This window comes from Narcine bancroftii, chromosome 2 (assembly GCF_036971445.1).
Source record: "Narcine bancroftii isolate sNarBan1 chromosome 2, sNarBan1.hap1, whole genome shotgun sequence".
Lineage (NCBI taxonomy): Eukaryota > Metazoa > Chordata > Chondrichthyes > Torpediniformes > Narcinidae > Narcine > Narcine bancroftii.
In genome coordinates this window covers 51,351,688-51,368,996 of record NC_091470.1, presented here as the reverse complement: position 1 = coordinate 51,368,996, position 17,309 = coordinate 51,351,688, and the positions used below count along the sequence as shown (strand labels likewise).

Sequence of the window (17,309 nt, the reverse complement as noted above, 5' to 3'; positions counted from 1 at the left end):
GGTGGTGAAATCCAGGGATCATTCTGGTGAATCTTCTCCATACTTTCTCTATTTTGTTCACATCCTTCCTGTAATTTTGTGCCCCAAACTAAAAACTTTATTCCAAATTTGGCCTCACCAATATCTTGTGCAATTTTAACATTTTCCCAAATCATACTCTATTCTCTGATTTATAAAGGCCATTTGAATATGAACAAAATTTGTCATATACATCAGTTCAATGTAAGATATATAAAACACACAGACATAGAAGAGAAAAAGAAAACAAATCATCAGGAAGAGATAAGGAAAAAGAAGTGATAATAAATATTCAAAGTGGTGTAAAAATGTGTTGAGCCAGTAGTAAGTAAGATTATGGTGAGGGTACAGCTGAGGTTCTGGAGCCTGATTGCTGTTGGAAAATAACTGTTCTTGAGTCTAAATGTGTCGGTCTTCAGGCTTCTCTCTGAAGCTAACAGCAAGAAGAGAGCATGGTCAGGGTGATTGGGATATTTTATAACATTGGCAGCTTCCTTGACACAGGGCCTCACGTAAATGTCTTCAATAACCAAGAGATTGGTGCCTGTGATGGATTTGTCTTTGTCTGTCACTCTCTGCAGCCTCTGCATCCCTGGGAATTCAAATTTGCAAACCAGGAGGTGATGCAACCTGTCAGTATACATTTCACAGTTCAGCCATAAAAGTTCGATAGAGTATTCAAAGACATACTTAATCTGCTCAAATTCCTTAGAAAGTAGAGGCATGGATATGCCTCTTTCATGTCTGGCTTAATGTGCTGGCCCTGGAGAAGTTCTCCAACATATAGATGCCCAGGAACTTAAAGTTACTAAGCCTCTCCAGGTGAAATGGATTTTGGGTATTCCAAGACAGTGTATTTCTATGGTGAAGACTGGCACACTATTTTCCATAACAAAACAATAGATTTATAAATCAATGACACATATCCCAAAGCATCATTTGTGTAATAGCACATATTTGTAAATGGAATATCTATATAGCAAGGTAAACCTACATTTCATCAAGATTTAAGATAGCTAGGTTTTAAAAGAACCACCTTTGACAGATTAGATTAATTGTTTCAGTGGTACAAGACAAACCCAAAATGTAAATCCTCTAATTTATTTTTTTTTAAGTTTGACATACAGCACAGTACAAGCCATTTCGTCCTACAAGTTTGTATCCAATTTACATCCTATTAACCTACACCCCCGGAGAAAACCCATGCAGACACTGGGAGAACAAACAAACTCCTTACAGACAGCGCAGGATTCAAACCCAAATTCAGTTCTGATCAGTGGTACAATGTGCCAACCACTACACCAACTGTAATCTTACACATTAAGTGAAACACTGAACTGGCATCATTTAATTGCTGTACAACTGCGAATGTTACAGCACCTATCCCACCCAATGTGACTGCTAATTTTGCACAGAATATTATACAACTTTTGCCAATTCCATTAAACTAAAAATGTAGTAATGCTGAAGACAGCTCCCTGGAGGACTATTCTTATGTGGAAAATGTTCAGCATGGAAAATGTCACAGGATAAGCATGAAGTCTGCAGGAATTAAAAAGGTGTTGTACATTTCATATAGCTATAAAGTAGCTCCAAGAACCATTGATATCTGTAATTTGCATGCTCGTCTTGGCTTCCTATATCTCACTTAAGGCCTACGTTCTACACAAAATTTTATTCCCACCTCCCCTCATTCCCAGCCAATGAATGTATTTTGAAAACTTCATTCAAAATTATGGTCCATTCATTGAACATATGATTTGATTCTCATTTTCAAATGATCTCCATGAAAGACAGAGGAATATCTCAATTTACAATTATCTAAATCAGGTTCATGACACGCATGAGCATTCAAAATAATGTTTCATTTGTTGGCTCAGAGCTGAAAATACTTCTCCATCCAAAACAGATCCCCATCACAAATGAATTCAGGAGAAGAAATAGTTATTTTACATGCTGATTTAAAAATTACTGGAGCTTGAGAATAGTTATTCACAAATGAGCCATAGAGGGCACTGGCGTAACATCAACAAACTAGAGGAGAAAAAATGATGCAAACAACATGAAGTAGCCAAGCCAAGTGAAATACAGTACATGCATATAATACAGATAATGTTTCGTGCTAATAAGGTACTTGGGTTGTAATTAAGCACTCTACAACTAATAACCCAAACTGTTTCTGAAACTAGCCTTTTTTAATCTGATACACATTTTCAACTTAACCACAATATATTTAACTGGTTATAAATATTTTGGTTAACTCTCCAAGACTACACCAACAACTTCAGAAGTAACCTCAAGAAACAATGCAAACAGAACTTTTTTTTCCTCCAGGTGCAGTTGGAAACTACAGTGTATGTTTCATCAGATACTTTTCTGGAACCATACACATGGGAAAAAATATTTTCTTATTCCCAGAACGAAGTCCATTGATCTACAAAGCTCATTTTATCTACTGATGCTAGTTAAAAAGTACTACAACTCAGATTATCCAAAATGGTCAGGTCCGGACCTATTTCAGATGACTGAATTTATCTGGCAACTGGTCTTTTTTTTTTTAAATGGTCCAGTAGCACCAGCACATCACTTGTATCAATATTTAAACACTAAGTGAAAGCTTTGTAAGTATTAAAATGTTTAATTCTCACCAAAAATAAGTTGGTCACTGCTAATCCCCAACACATCCTCAATGTTGCTGCCGATCACCAAGACCTCCCAACCACCACCACCAATCCCCAACACATCCTCATCACTGCCACCAATCCCCGGGGAGGCTTCCCTGGCAGGTGGAACATTCTTCTATCTCTCCATGGGCTCGTTCTGGCAGAGGCTGTTCTGGCTTTGCATCTTGGTTCCCAATGTTGGAGCCCGACACAGACCCAGTCTTTGCTTGGGTACACTTCCCCTCACAATTGGCAATAATGATCATCAACCCCTCCCTACCAAGGTCCCGCTCCTGTCCAGTGATCTCCTTGATGATGCCAGAACAAGGGATTCTTCCAACCACTTGTAGCTGGGAGACAGTGGCATGCATTTGAGAGGGAGGGTTGGAGAGAAAAGTAAATAGGGGGAGGTAAAGAAAAAATGGAAAAAGAGAGGGGAGGGAGTTACCTGAAACGAGAACAATCGTCGTTCTAATTTCATGTCGGGTGAATTTTTTTTCAACTTGTGAGGTCAGTTCAGCTCCAAAAAATTTTCAGATAACTGAGGATTTCTGATCATTTCAGATATCCTCATTTATCCAAAAATTTTCAGAGATGAACAGACATCACTTCCGGATCCAAAAAAATTTTGGATAAATTATCCTTTTGGATAATCGGAGTTGTATTGTATATATTTAGTGCATGTTTAGTTATGCATATGCTAACATAAGGTACATCAAACAAAATCAGATATCGGCATAGATGCTAACTGACAAGGGCAAGAAATTCTTTTTGTCTCAGTACTAAAGATATCACGGGCTTCCCGTGATTGATACAAGGTCTCAATAGCATATGCCTAAAATTGACTTTCAACAACTGTTTAGAAATCTGTCTCGCCTATTTAGTCTTGTTTAAAACTACCATGTTCAATTCAGTCAGTTAAAACGTAGTCAATGGAGTTGTTAGCTACAAACTGCAGGTCTGGGGACAAATCAAAATACAGATGATTTATAAAGTACTACAAATTTCAAAAATCCTGTAAACCCTCTATAACATTGGTCTTCATTGGAATGTTCAGTTGCCAACTGGTAAATTGAATTGCAATAACAAATGAACGTTAGAAATAAGAGATTGCACTGACCATGATTTTGTTTTATTTTAATTGAATAAGAGGATAAAGGAATCAAGCTACCATGCTATATATAGGTAAGACAACAAATGAATTACTCAAAAGAGCAGAGGCACTGGTGAACATCAAGACAAGTCTGACAATTTGCAAACTATGGCAACATGTTATTTATTTCTCTGTTACATGCATTGAAGTTAATCCTGTTGTGAAAATAAGTGTTTCAACCTTAATAGGGAAAAAAAAAACTAAGTAAAAGGAGAGGATAATTCAGGCCAGAATTAACATGTACCTAAGAAAAGATCTGGACCCGCAGCAATTCACCCATTGTCACCATCACTCCACAGCAGATGCAATATTGCTGGTTCTCCACTCAGTTTCGGATCTCTCGAAAACAGCAATTCATAGCTGCTCTTTATGGACTGCAGCTCGGCCTTCAATACCATTATTCCCTCAGTGTAGGTCAAGAAGTTACAAACTCTAGGCCTCTGTACCCCACTCTGCAACTGGATCCTTGATTTTTCCATCGGAAGACCACAGTCAGTATGGATTGGAAACAACATTTCCTCCTCAATGATTATCAACATAGGTGCTCCCCAAGGATGCGTGCTTAGCCCACTGCTCTACTCATTATACACCACAACAGTGTGGCCAGGCACAATTCCAATGCATCTACAAGTTTGCCGATAACACTACAGAATTACAAACAGCAATGAGGGAGGGAGATAGATCAGCTCATTGAATGGTGTAACGATAACAGCCTTGCACTCAACATCAGCAAAACTAAGGAGATGATTGTGGACATTAGGAGGAAGTCAGGGGAACATGACCCAGTCCTCATTGAGGGCTCAGTGGTGGAGAGGGTCGAGAACCTCTAATTCCTGGGTGTCAACATCTCAGAAGATCTGTCCTGGTGCCTCCATCTTGATGCAATCACAATTAAGACTCACTAGTGGCTATACTTTATGAGGTGTCTGGCGAGATTCGGTACGTCATCGAAGACTCTCGTAAACTTCGACAGGTGTTCCGTAGATAGCATTCTGGCTGGTTGCATTACTACCTAATATAGAGGTGCCAACTCTCAGGACAAGAAAAAACACCAGAGAATTGTTAACTCAGCCTGTGACATCACAGGCACCAGACTTCACTCCATTGAGAACATCTACATGAGGCGGTGTCTTTAAAAAAGCTGCTTCTATCCTCAAAGATCCCCAACACCCAGGCCATGCCCTATTCACTCTGCTACCCTCAGGGAAAAGGTGCAGGAGCCTAAAGATGAGCACTCAATGCCACAAGGGCAGATTCTTCTCCGCTGCCATAAGATTCCTAAATAATCAATGAACCAAAGGCACTGCCTTGCTTTTCATGTACTATTATTTATTAATGTTGTAAGATGGTTATATTTTGAATGTTTGCACTTTGATGCTACCACAAAACAACAAATTTCATGACTTGTTCATCACAATAAATTCTGATTGTCATTTTCTTTTATACATTTGTATGCTTCTCCCCTAAATCGACAAAATCTTATTTTCTGAGAAAAAACATGTACCTATTTACCCAACCTGCTACAATAACAGTCCATGATATAATTTCAACACTCTCTGATGAAAATTTTCTCTTCATCTTTCCCTCTTACTTGCCAGATGTGGAGAGGTACCTTGACATGACCCATGACAGATGACCTGTGGCTGCTTTGGGTGAAATACATAATTTATCTTTAACTAGGGTCATCAACTACGGCAGGCACATAACTTGTTTGCTCAGCAAAAGGTGGCTAGACAATTTTCCAAAACCCTGCTTGCTGAAGAACCTCCAGACTCACATCAACAGACAACCATTGCTGGCAAAAATCAAAGTTCCATGAAGATTTCCCAGCAAACCAGGAATTCTGTTGTGCAGAGCCCCTGATTGAGTGAGAATTCAGGACAGCGCCCTCCTCGAAAGTACAATTAGGTTCCCTTTTCATGAAAACCTTTTCAAGTGCTTAACCTGGGATTTGATCACAAAAGCATGAATGAGTACACTGATGGCAAGTAAAATGATGCAGAAGCACTAAAATAAGAAGGTCACATAAGGAGTTTGTGGTCATGATCTTATTGAATGGTAGAGCAGGCTCAATGAGCCAGATGAGTGAAACACAAAAGTCTGCAGATGCTGTGAATGTAGTAAAAACACAGAAATGGTGGAGGAACTCAGCCGATCTTTTCAGCATCCAATAAAGCAAAGATAAATTGTCAATGTTTTGGGCATCTGCCCTTCTTCAAGGAATAAGAAGAATAAGCCAGAAGCAGGAAGTCTCAGAATTCAACAATGGTTCCTGGGGGGAAATCCAGACCAACAAAAGGTGTCAATTGGATATGATAAGGAGCCAAGTAAGAATTGATCATGTTTGTGCAAAAGGAGACAGGGAAAAGGGAGAGAGATAGAGTTGGAGGAAGGCAACGGGGAAGAAATGGGGGGTGGGGTTTAATGAAAGCCAGAGAAGTTGATATTAATGCCATCAGCTTGGAGGGTGCCCAGTTGGAAGATGAGGTGTGGTTTCTCCAACTTGCAGGTAGTCTCATTCTGGCAATGCATGAGACCATGGATAGATATGTGAGCAAGGTAATGGGATAGGGAATTGAAATGGGTGGCCCATTTTAAACCAGATAATCTAGTCTTGCTCCTTTTTCTTATGTCTTATAAAACAGAAAAGAGACCCATTGTGAAACTTGAATTTAAAAGTCTTAATAACAAAGTCCAAACCTAGGTCAAATTTCTACCTTTTACATAAATGCTTTGCAGTGGTTAGTCTGAAGTCGGGGTCAGCCGAAGTTTGAAACATTAAAATTCTTTCACCAAGTAACTAATAGTACAAGAAGAAAGTCAACACAAGAACCCCCAGCTGAAACCACAATCACAAAGCATCCATAGTCCTTAACTCAATAAAGCTAGAGTGCTTAAGGAAGCTCAAGAATGATATTCTTGTATCATCACCATTTTATATGAAGTTCACAGTGCTGGTCCTATAGAATTACATATCTTAGATATACACTGGATTTGAGGAAGACATGGATATGAGAGAATGGAGGGATATCCATCAGATGCAAGCAGCAGACTTTTAATTTGATTTTGGCATCATTTTCGGCACACATGTGGGCTAAAGGGCCTGTTCAAGTGTAGTTTGTTCCATATTCTACGGTTTATCCTTCACTCCAACTAAAGCTGTGTAGGCACACATTTGTCCACTTATATATCAGTTGAGATGCCTGAAACAGAATGGAAAAAAAAACCTACCCAAATAAAGCTATGGTAAGTTTATTTAGTTAAGAAATAACACTTAAAGAAATCAAAGATTTGTTAAACCAATTGTTTGTTCATGTTTATTGTCACACGCACCAAGGTGAAATGAAAATGTTTGTTTAGCCAACAACCCAGGTAGACATCCCTCACATAGTCCACAAAGTAAGTCACAGTACAGAAGTGCAGAGTTACAGGGAGAGAGATCAGATGGTACAGAGCAATGACAATGTAATTTTATTGGTGTGAAGTTCATTCAAGAGTTTAATAATGATGGGGAAGAAACTGTAATTGAATCTTGTGGTGCGTGAAATCACACTCGTGAGACTTATTCCCAAAAGAAACAGGGGTGAATGAAGCGAGTATGTCTATGGTGTCATTTAATGATGGCTGCTTTTCCAAGGCTGAAGGAGGATAGATGGAGTCGATGGAGGGAAGGGGAGCAGTTTGCATTATGGTTTGCAACCCTCTGCACTACCTTGCAGGCTCAGTTGTATCACTTCTCATATTATGCATTCTGACACGGTATTTTCAATGGTGCATCTGTAGGAATTGTTCAGGGACTCAGGTGACATTTCAAATTTCCTCACGCTTTTGAGGAAATAGAGGGGCTGATGAGCTTTCTTTGCTGTTGCATTGACGTGGGTGGATCTGTGCAGGTCATGGAGATGTTTACTCCTTGGATCCTAAAGCTCAGCAACATTGTGTCAAACTGGGAAGTGAATACCACCCTCTTCTGGAGATATATGAGTAGCTCTTTAGTCTTGATAACACTGAAAGGTTGTGCCCTGACACCAAGTTACTTGTCCCTCTATCAATTCATCACTGCTAGAGATGCTGCATCGATGGTAGTGTCATCCACAAATTTATAGGTGGAATTGGAGCAGTGTTTGGCCATCCAAACATGGGTGTGCAGGGAACATAGTAGGGGACTGAGAACACGACATTGTTGTCCCAAGTTTTCAGGATGATCTTGGAGGAGATACTGTCACCAGTGCTCAATGACTGCAGCCTGAGGGACTAGAAACCATGGATCTAGTTGCAGCGGGGATGCTGAAGCCTTGCTCAGAGTTTGGAGTTGAGTCTACGCCAGAATTGTGCTGAAGATGTTATCAATGAACAGTTGTCAGACATGTGTGTTTTTGTCTAGATACTCCAGGGCTAAGTGTAAGACCAGAGAGATGGCATCTTTCATGAACTTGTTGCAGCAGCAGGTGAAGTGGAGTAGATTGAGGGTGACTGCAGGCTGGAGTTAACGTGGGTCATTACCATGAAGTTTGTCATTGGCAATTCTCTGGCAAATAGTTAAATAATTACTTAGTTCAGCATTTATTAATTCTTCAAACTGAAAACTGCCAATACACTGTACCAACTTCTTACATGAAACTCCTGAAATGATAGCTTAACTTTAAAGTTTAAGAATAAAGAAACTATCTTCCCTCACAGAAACACTATGGGCTTCCATTTTAACCATGTTTTAAAGAATGTGGAAAAGTTAACTAATTTCAGGATAAATTATCTTTAAATAACTTTTAACGTTGGGAGTCATCAACACAAGGTTCGTCATATTACCTGCCATGTGCATCAATAAGACTAGGGCAGCACAGAATTCTCTTGAAGACACTCAAAAACCTTATTGGGAAAGGAAATTGACAGGGTCATTGAGGGATCATCAAGTGGTGCACACAGCAGCCATTACCCCATTGCGAAGAAGCGAGCAAATTGTTTGGCCATTACTGCCCTTTCCAGCCTACAGGCTGGGAAATATTTCATCAGATCTTGATCAGAGCTATATGAGCAGCGGAAAACAGATCAGAGTGCAACTCAAGGATGAACATTGCTCATTATTCACAGGACATTAAGAAACCAGCAACTAGAGCAAAATCAAGGCATGTTACATGTATTAAATGAGATGCCACTATTCTCTATTGTTCTGCACAAACAGATTGTGACAAATCTATAATAAGTCCACATGCTTTAGTCTGTTCTGTAGACCCAATTCTCTCAACTCTTGTATTTGATTCTGCATAGTCTGTCTTTTTTAGTCCAATAGCTTTTCTGCTTTTCATGACTTCAAATTATCTTAAAAAAGCAGCATTGGGTGAGAAATTCTTGTTAAAAACTTAACACAAGTCAGTTGGCTATCATCACTAGTGAATGTATTAACAAGAAATTCTTCTGATGGGTAGTTAAAGCAGGTCTGAAGTAGAAAATAACAACTGCCTACTAGTCTTACAACTTGGGTGGTCTGAGTGAAAGTTCTGGCACATTAAAATTATACCCACTAACACAAACGCAACAAGACCATTCTGGAAAGTAGCATTTTACTTCTCTATTGATTTTAATTAAAGATGATTTTGCAATGGAAAAACCATTTCAGTGGATTGACCACACACTTGCTAAAATGATTTATACTGGAACAAACCATTGTGTTTCATCTGTTTACAATACAAATCTTTAGATTCTTTCAATGAGTAATTATTGTAATTACCATTAAAGATATCCCCATCTTTGTAGAACTGCACCCAGAGTTTCATCATCAACTTTAACTCCCTTTACCAGATTTTAAATTTCTCTGAAGCAATATGGATGCTGCCAAGCATGGCCAGAAAGTACAGACTGCATCCAAAGGCAGGCCAGCTGGATGAACTAAAAATATACTGTTAACTCCAGCTTCCCTCTTTCCCTCCCAAATTTTGTTTCAGCACACAGCTGGAGATCTGGCTCAGTGAGAACAGGATTCCAGCTTTGTTGAAATGGAAAGAGACTGCTTTATTTTAAACAGCACTTCAGCCATTTGGCAGTGATAAAAACCTCCAGTTTCCCAGATTTCCTAACACTTGATTATCTTATTATATGTAGACTGACAGCAATGGAAGAGATTGATGTCAGTCTACCAGGAGTAAACACCAGGCAAATTCGTTTGACCACCAGGTAACGCACAAAGGCAAATAGACTTACCATCAGGTGGGAAATCCATCTTCTGATTACTTAATCAGTGTTTAAATTAAGATTCCCAAACCTCCACTTATAAGAATGAAACAACTAAATTAGATTGTTCACTTTAGCATTGTGAAAAAACAGCATTTCTTTCATGAAATATTATTGACAAGATTACCCAAAATGCTTCCACATCAACTTCCGCTAAAATGTTGTCCTGTACTTAACTGGCAGTCAAGTCTGTTTTCAACTTTCAAATTCTTTTTCCTCCTTTTTCTAAAGATCTGCCAGGCATCTACAAGAACAAGTGGTCAATGACTCGTAACTAAAATCCAAATAGGAACCATTCAGCACCCATTAGTAAGTTGCTTTAAACAGGAAAAGGGCTGAAAGGAATAAGTAAAACTGGAAACTCATACTTCACGTTCTGTGATCTCCTTAATAAAGGCAGGAAATGTGTGTTTATCAAACTGGCTGCTAGTGCACAGTTCACTTGGAGTCTGGTAAACAATGCGTGTCTAACCATTCCCTGGCCACGTGAGATTCTCATGGACCCAGGCTCTCATATATTGCAGACAAGGTCATGGCAGCAGTGCCCTGGAAATGCAAAATTAGGAAAACCTGGCAATCAGCAAGTTCAAACTGATGAGTAAAGCCTCAAGGCTTTCTCACACCATCCGCAGCCAGCCTGCCTCCTGTTTGTCTCCGATTATATGTATCAGTGCAATTAAAGCTCGCAAAAGAAAAGCTTGCTTCATTTTGCAAGAATTTTCTGAACATACAATATTGGATGGTTCTCATGAAAGGAAAATAAACTATTTGATTAAATGTAATCTGATGGAAGGTTCAGCAGTGCCATTTCAATTGTTTCCATAAAAGTAAAATATAATTTCCATTGCTAATACTACCTTACTATTTTTTTTTAATCTTTCCTGTTGTCATTTCATGATTTTTCAAATTTTTTTTCAACATGGGAGACAAAGCAAAGCAACAGTCTTCTCTGAATCCAGTAGTAAATTGCTGATCAGACTTTATACACTATCAGACTGAACATAGATCATTACAGCACAGTACAGGCCCTTCAGCCCTCACTGACCTATATATTCCTACTATAAAAAACTAAACTCTTCCTACCTCGTAATCCTCTATTTTTCTTCCAACTATGTGCTTGTCTAAGAGTCACTTAAAAGCCCTTATTGTTCCAGCCTGCACCACCACCCCTGACAATGCATTCCAGGCACCCACAACTCTATGTAAAAAAAAAATTACCCTGATGTCTCCCCTAAAATTTCCTCCCTTCACTTTATAGAGATGTGTCGTGGTATTACTTTTTGATTAAGCTTCAACTCATATCGTTAAACGCCACAAGTTTAAAATCCATTGTTGGTTCCAATCTCATCTCTACCTCAAAGTTAGAGTTCAAATTTCATTCCTTGACTTGAGTGGGTTGTGGGGTTAAGTGTCATTCCAGCGGCCTAAAGTCGTAATCTAGGGTGAAACCCTAGCACTAGATTGTCAAAGAGCTACACAATATGAATCTGTTTTATAAGTTTGTGACCCTATCTGTCCTCTTAGAAGGGCATGAAAGATTTCATATCATAATGATGAAGTTGAAGGTAGGTCACAAAAACAATAGATTACCTTGTCCTTCATTTGTAGAAGATTGACTTGTACATGCTGGATTCTGCATCTTCAATATTATTGAGTGATAGAGCATGGAAACAAGGCCTTCAGCTCTTGCAATGCCAACCTTTCACTCACCATCACTATTCCTGTTTCCAACATTTGGACCGTATCCTTCCATGCCTTGCCTATTGAAATGTCTGTCCAAATGTTTCTTAGACATTCTATAGCAAAAGGTGAATCCCCCCCCCCCCCACCCCCACTATCTCATTTCTTCCAAGAATTCATTCCGTTTTCCCATTTTGGGTTGTTCAGTTTATAAATTTTCTATTGGAGGATGCGGTTATTGCTCCAGTACTTTATTTATTTCAGATTTCTTGAAACTGCAGCTTTATATTTCAGTCCCAGCTTTTGTTCTTTTTTCTCATCCTACTTACCAGTCCTCCAGGTAGAGCAGATAGGATGAACAAGACTTCCACCAGTACACTAGTTATCTAAATTTTCCCATCTTTTGTTAACTATAGCCCCTTTCACACTTGCAAGTGGTCCCAGGAATTATTGGCCAATTGGCCTAAAAAGGGACTCGAGTGAAAGGAAAATCTTCTCAATGCCGAGTGAGATGACATCATCTCATGCCAGGGCTAGACTGCCTTGACCCTTAGTACAATCCCCGGCATCTACAGACACCAGCATTGCAATCAGGCAAGTGTAGAACGGGCAAATGCATTCTGGGATAGAAAAGACCCAAGTTTTTGTGTGAATGCAGGAATGTAAAGGAAGAAAAGAATAAAAAGATGATATACACTTTGCCATGGGAAAGTCAGAGCAGAAGAGAGAGAGGAAATAATAGCAATAAATAGCAATAAAGGACAATTTTTAAACAGTGTGGGAAAGTCAGTATTGCTATAGCGCCCAAATTATAAAAACCATGGAAAAAAGCAATGGAAGACATGACTTCCCAGAATCCCATGCAACACAGAAACCCCTCCATGAGTGCTCCAGCATGCAGCCCTTTCTCTGCTGCACGGAATTCTGAGAGGGCAGGTCCGCCATCACGTTTCCCCCCCATGCTATTTAAAAATTGTCCGCTGTTGCTCTATATTGCTAACACTTTCCCATGATCCCTTATAAAGGCTGATATAGGTCAGCACAACAACAGGGGCTGAAGGGCTCATACTGTGCTGTATATAAAGCTTCATGATGTTATAATTTTGATCAAATATAAGATCATAGATCAGAATTTAGTGCATATCCTCCATCGCTCGATGTGTCATGATGTCACCAGTAGAAAGTAGAACAGTCCTAACTCCAGTGGATGGCTCCTTGCAAGTGCGAATGTATGCAGTATCCCAGTTAAGAGTGGTCAAGTGTGAACAGCAAAAATGCCATTCCTATCTTGGGACACTTAGCGGCCAATTTAGTGGGATGCAAATATAAAAGGGGCTAATGACTCCCCTTCTACTTTCATGCCCTCTGAAGGCATGAATTCCAAATCAGAATCAGAATTTAAAGTCATGAAATTCAGTGATTTGCAGCACCATTGTAGTGAAAACATTCATATAAAACCATTTTTAAAACAATAAATTAAAAAAAAACAAAATAGTAAGGCCATGGCTTTAGTTCATTGATTAATCAGAAATCTGATGGCAGCGGGAAAGAAGCTGTCCTTATGCCATTCAGTGCTCGTCTTTAGGCTCCTATACCTTTTTCCTGATGGTAGCAGAGTGAAGAGGGTGTGGCCTGTGTGGTGGGGGTCTTTGAGGATAGAGGCTGCTTTATTATGACACCGCCTCTTATAGATGTTCTCGACGGAGTGACGCTATCCTGCCTCAAAGAATACTGCACTTCCATCAAGTCATCATTTCCCATTCTGTGAACATTGAATTCAGTCCGTTCCAAAGATCCCAGTGTAAGTTGCACCAAAAACATAAAAACTTTCACACTGATTTAGGCACATTTGGGCAGAGCAGTTTGACCTACACCAACTTGTAACAATTTGTTGCTAAAATGCATATCTATAAAGTTGATGGTTTTACTACACCAGTAACTAACTGCCTCAATGAGAATGAAAATTTCCACACAAAAAAATTTGTAAAATTGCAACACCTTCCAAAATGCAATTCATCTTGCAATTAAAGCCTGATAGAATTCTGTTTGCGGCAAGTATGCCAACACTAATTCTGCATTCTTAGTTTTCATTCAAACATTATACTAAATGCATTTCCTAGTTCCATATTTTTATCATACAGAGACAAAAAAGGGTCCAAGATTTTGCAATGTTAAAGACTAACCTTTGTAGGCTTCATTGTTTGTAAAATTTTCCATCATAGTCAAAGAAAACCAGTTGAAAAATACAATTATGCTATTCATAAACCAAGAAAAAACACTGAAAATCTTAAATTTAATCACATACTCAAAGCTCAAGTACTTTTTAACGAATAGGTGATTTACAATACAATTGCTATCATAATAATCTGTGAACATTCCAATCTTTATTTAGAACTTATGATGTTCAGAAATTTAAGCATTTTGCTTACTGGTGTGGGGTTTTTAAAAATTCTTTATTATTGGCACTTCAGTAGCCCAATGACATCACAGATAATAATAAATTGTTTGAAAGCAGCGGGTGTTGGAAAAGGAGGGTATAAATCAAAATGGGTGAATTTTCACCCACACATCATACAATCTCTTTGAAAACAAGAATTACTCCATGTTGCTACATATTAACTGTGCCTTCAAATATAGTTCAATGGTATTTGTCATTTTACATTATTTTCAAGGTATAGTCCAATTGAAATTACTTTAGATTCTATATTGATGCAATATGCTACCTATTTTGCCATGCTTTCATTCGTGAAAACTTCAATTCATTCTTTAACTAGTTTGTGACAAGTTTTAGGAAACCAAAGATAATTAACACAAACAAATAAGTCTTAAAACTAGCAGTGATTCTTCACTCAAAGTCACATGGCACATTTCAGAGACAAAAATGCTTCAACACTTTTGCTTTTATAATGATTTTTGAAACTTTTCCCAATAATAGCTAAGGGTTTGAATATATAGGATAGGGAGTAGTAATTTTTTTCTCCCATGATTAAACTGCAACAAAACATCACAGTGGTTTATAAAAAGGAGAAATAGATTTCGTTTCTGCTGTGTTGAGGATTTATTTGTTCGGAGTTTGCAAATCTCAGCCTGGTTTTCACAAGAATTACAAACAGCAAGGGTCAACTTTGATTATGCAAGAGATTAAAATATCACCCTGGATCCTCGCCCATTGGTGATAGAGATAAACACAATTTTCACCTGGAATCTGATCGTTAATCCATCTGAAACCCTTTTGCAAATGTGTCCACTTCTGTGCATTTAGGCACTGTCATTAGACAAACACATCAAGTCTCAGCTGTGATTACCTCAGTGTTTATAAGACTCGCTGATACCCATTCTCCAAATACTGTAATACACATTTGAACAAGGTGTCAGAGGGATCATCTGCATCAAATGCCAACATTCACTGCCAGTTTCCAAGGAGAATTAAAGCACACTTTTGATAATATATCAAACAGAAATGGATAAGTGTCACTGCACGTATGAAAGAGAATAACTGGATCTTCAGTGCAGGGAGAAAAGTATTCAGTGCACCATGTCAGGGAAAAGTACAGTGTATGCAGATCAAGTTTTAATAAAGCTTTCTGGTTGTAAAACAGAACTTCTATAGCATTTGTTACTAACTAGATGCATAACTGTCTGATAAATGATTAATTAAAAAATTAAAGGATCAAGCTATTTCCTGGCCTGAATAGATGAAAATTTACAACACTAATTAACCTTTTCCCAGTTGGTTGAAATGATACGGAAAACCTGAACACATTAATAATTCTTCTACTTCTACAATTTAATAAAGAATTTTAAATATTTTTATGATTAATTGTTTGCTCAATTTTAAGTCACAGCACGGTAAGCATAATAGCAGACCATGCTTTAAGAAAAAGGCTACTTCTGCTGCATAATGCAACAAACTCATAACACCATAATCCTTCAATATCCACAGGCATGGCCATGAGTGAAATATCATCAAGCAGCGCATTTTTCACATAAATATTTGTATTGCACCTACTGTGAAATCAGTAATTTTATTATTTTTGCAAACCAGATGAGAAGACAATGATAACCAACAAAAAGCGGAGAGAAGATCCCAAAATATCTGCAGGTGCCAAATGCTAGATGACTAGTATTTTAAATGGATACAAGGATAACAAAATCTTGTACAGATTGATTCTTCTGTATATTTTTAAAAACAGATGTGTGCATTTTCCTTTTGATTTTTTTTTATGCTATTCACCATGTACTGTAATGGTGTAATTATAATATGCCAAATAATCAAACAAATTTTAAATTATTATAATTTCACACAGCATCTGTGAAATAATTCCATGCTTAAATTCCATTGTAGTCGCACTAGGCACACAGAGAGCGAAAGAACCACGAGTCGAAAGTGAGTTGAACCAACTCTCTCGCGCATTTAAATCCCTCGGAGCCAGATGATGCTTGCGACTCCTGGGACCTTTATGACATCAGCCGCAAGGCTGTGGATTTGCTGCACCCGGAGCTCTTACAGTCAGATCAGCTCCGTGAGCTGGTTTGCCTGTTGAGTGGGCGAACTGCCACACCATTAACCCTATACTACAGAGTGAATAAATATTCTCAAGTCTATTCTCTACCATATTCTCAATTTCCTCAGCTGAGCCTTGGTATCAGATTTCTGAAATAGCCACATTTATAAACCCATAGAAACATAGAAGATAGGAGCAGGAGTAGGTCATTCGACCCTTCGAGCCTGCTCTGCCATTCAACGAGATCATGGCTGATCTTAAAGTTCAGTACCCCGTCCCCGCCTTCTCTCCGTAACCTTTAATACCCTTATAGTGAAGAAATATATCTAATTCCCTCTTAAATATATTTAATGAACCTGCCTCTACTGCCCTCTGTGGCAATGAATTCCACAGATTCACCACCCTCTGGGTAAAGAAATTCCTCCTCATCTCGGTCCTAAATGGTTTGCCTATTATCCTCAATCCATGGCCCCGGGTTCTGGATTTTCCCATCATTGGAAACATCCCATCTGCATCCATTCTGTCCAGTCCTGCCAGAATTTTATATGTCTCTATGAGATCCCCTCTCAATCTTCTAAACTCCAGGGAGTACAATCCCAATTTGTGCAATCTTTCCTCATAAGTCATTCCTGCCATTCCTGGTATCAGCCTGGTGAATCGCCTCTGCACTCCCTCCATTGCAAGAACATCCTTCCTTAGATAAAGTGACCAAAACTGCACACAATACTCCAGGTGGGGTCTCACCAAGGCCCTGTACAGCTGCAGTAAGGTATCCTTGTTCCTATACTCAAACCCTCTTGATATGAAGGCCAACATACCATTTGCCTTTTTAACTGCCTGCTGTACCTGCATGCTTGCCTTCAGAGACTGATGTACAAGTACCCCTAGGTCTCTCTGCACTTCCCCATCTCTTAATCTATTGCCATTCAAATAGTAATCTGCCCTCCGGTTTGTATTACCAAAGTGGATAACCACACATTTATCCACATTGTAGTGCATTTGCCATGTATCTGCCCAGTCCCTCAATTTATCCAAATCACACTGGAGCTTCCTGACCCCCTCTTC

The 17,309-nt window shown here is 38.8% G+C and overlaps 1 protein-coding gene across 13 annotated transcripts in view; it reads right to left on the bottom strand.

Annotated features, from left to right (window-relative positions):
- Positions 1 to 17,309, bottom strand: part of dph6 (diphthamine biosynthesis 6) — a 307,319-nt gene that overhangs the window by 265,284 nt on the left and 24,726 nt on the right. The window contains exons 1-3 of one of the 13 annotated variants that reach the window (XM_069916659.1): positions 10,428 to 10,472; positions 10,187 to 10,303; positions 10,030 to 10,095 (exon numbers count right to left, since the gene is read on the bottom strand). The exons of 10 other annotated variants lie outside the window; for them this stretch is intronic. In XM_069916659.1, the coding sequence (XP_069772760.1) occupies positions 10,030 to 10,032 (3 nt within the window). In that variant the 5' untranslated portion in view covers positions 10,033 to 10,095; positions 10,187 to 10,303; positions 10,428 to 10,472. Of the gene's footprint in view, positions 1 to 10,029; positions 10,128 to 10,186; positions 10,405 to 10,427; positions 10,473 to 17,309 lie in introns of those variants that run through there. 2 more of the 13 variants (XM_069916658.1, XM_069916660.1) reach the window with 2 other exon arrangements.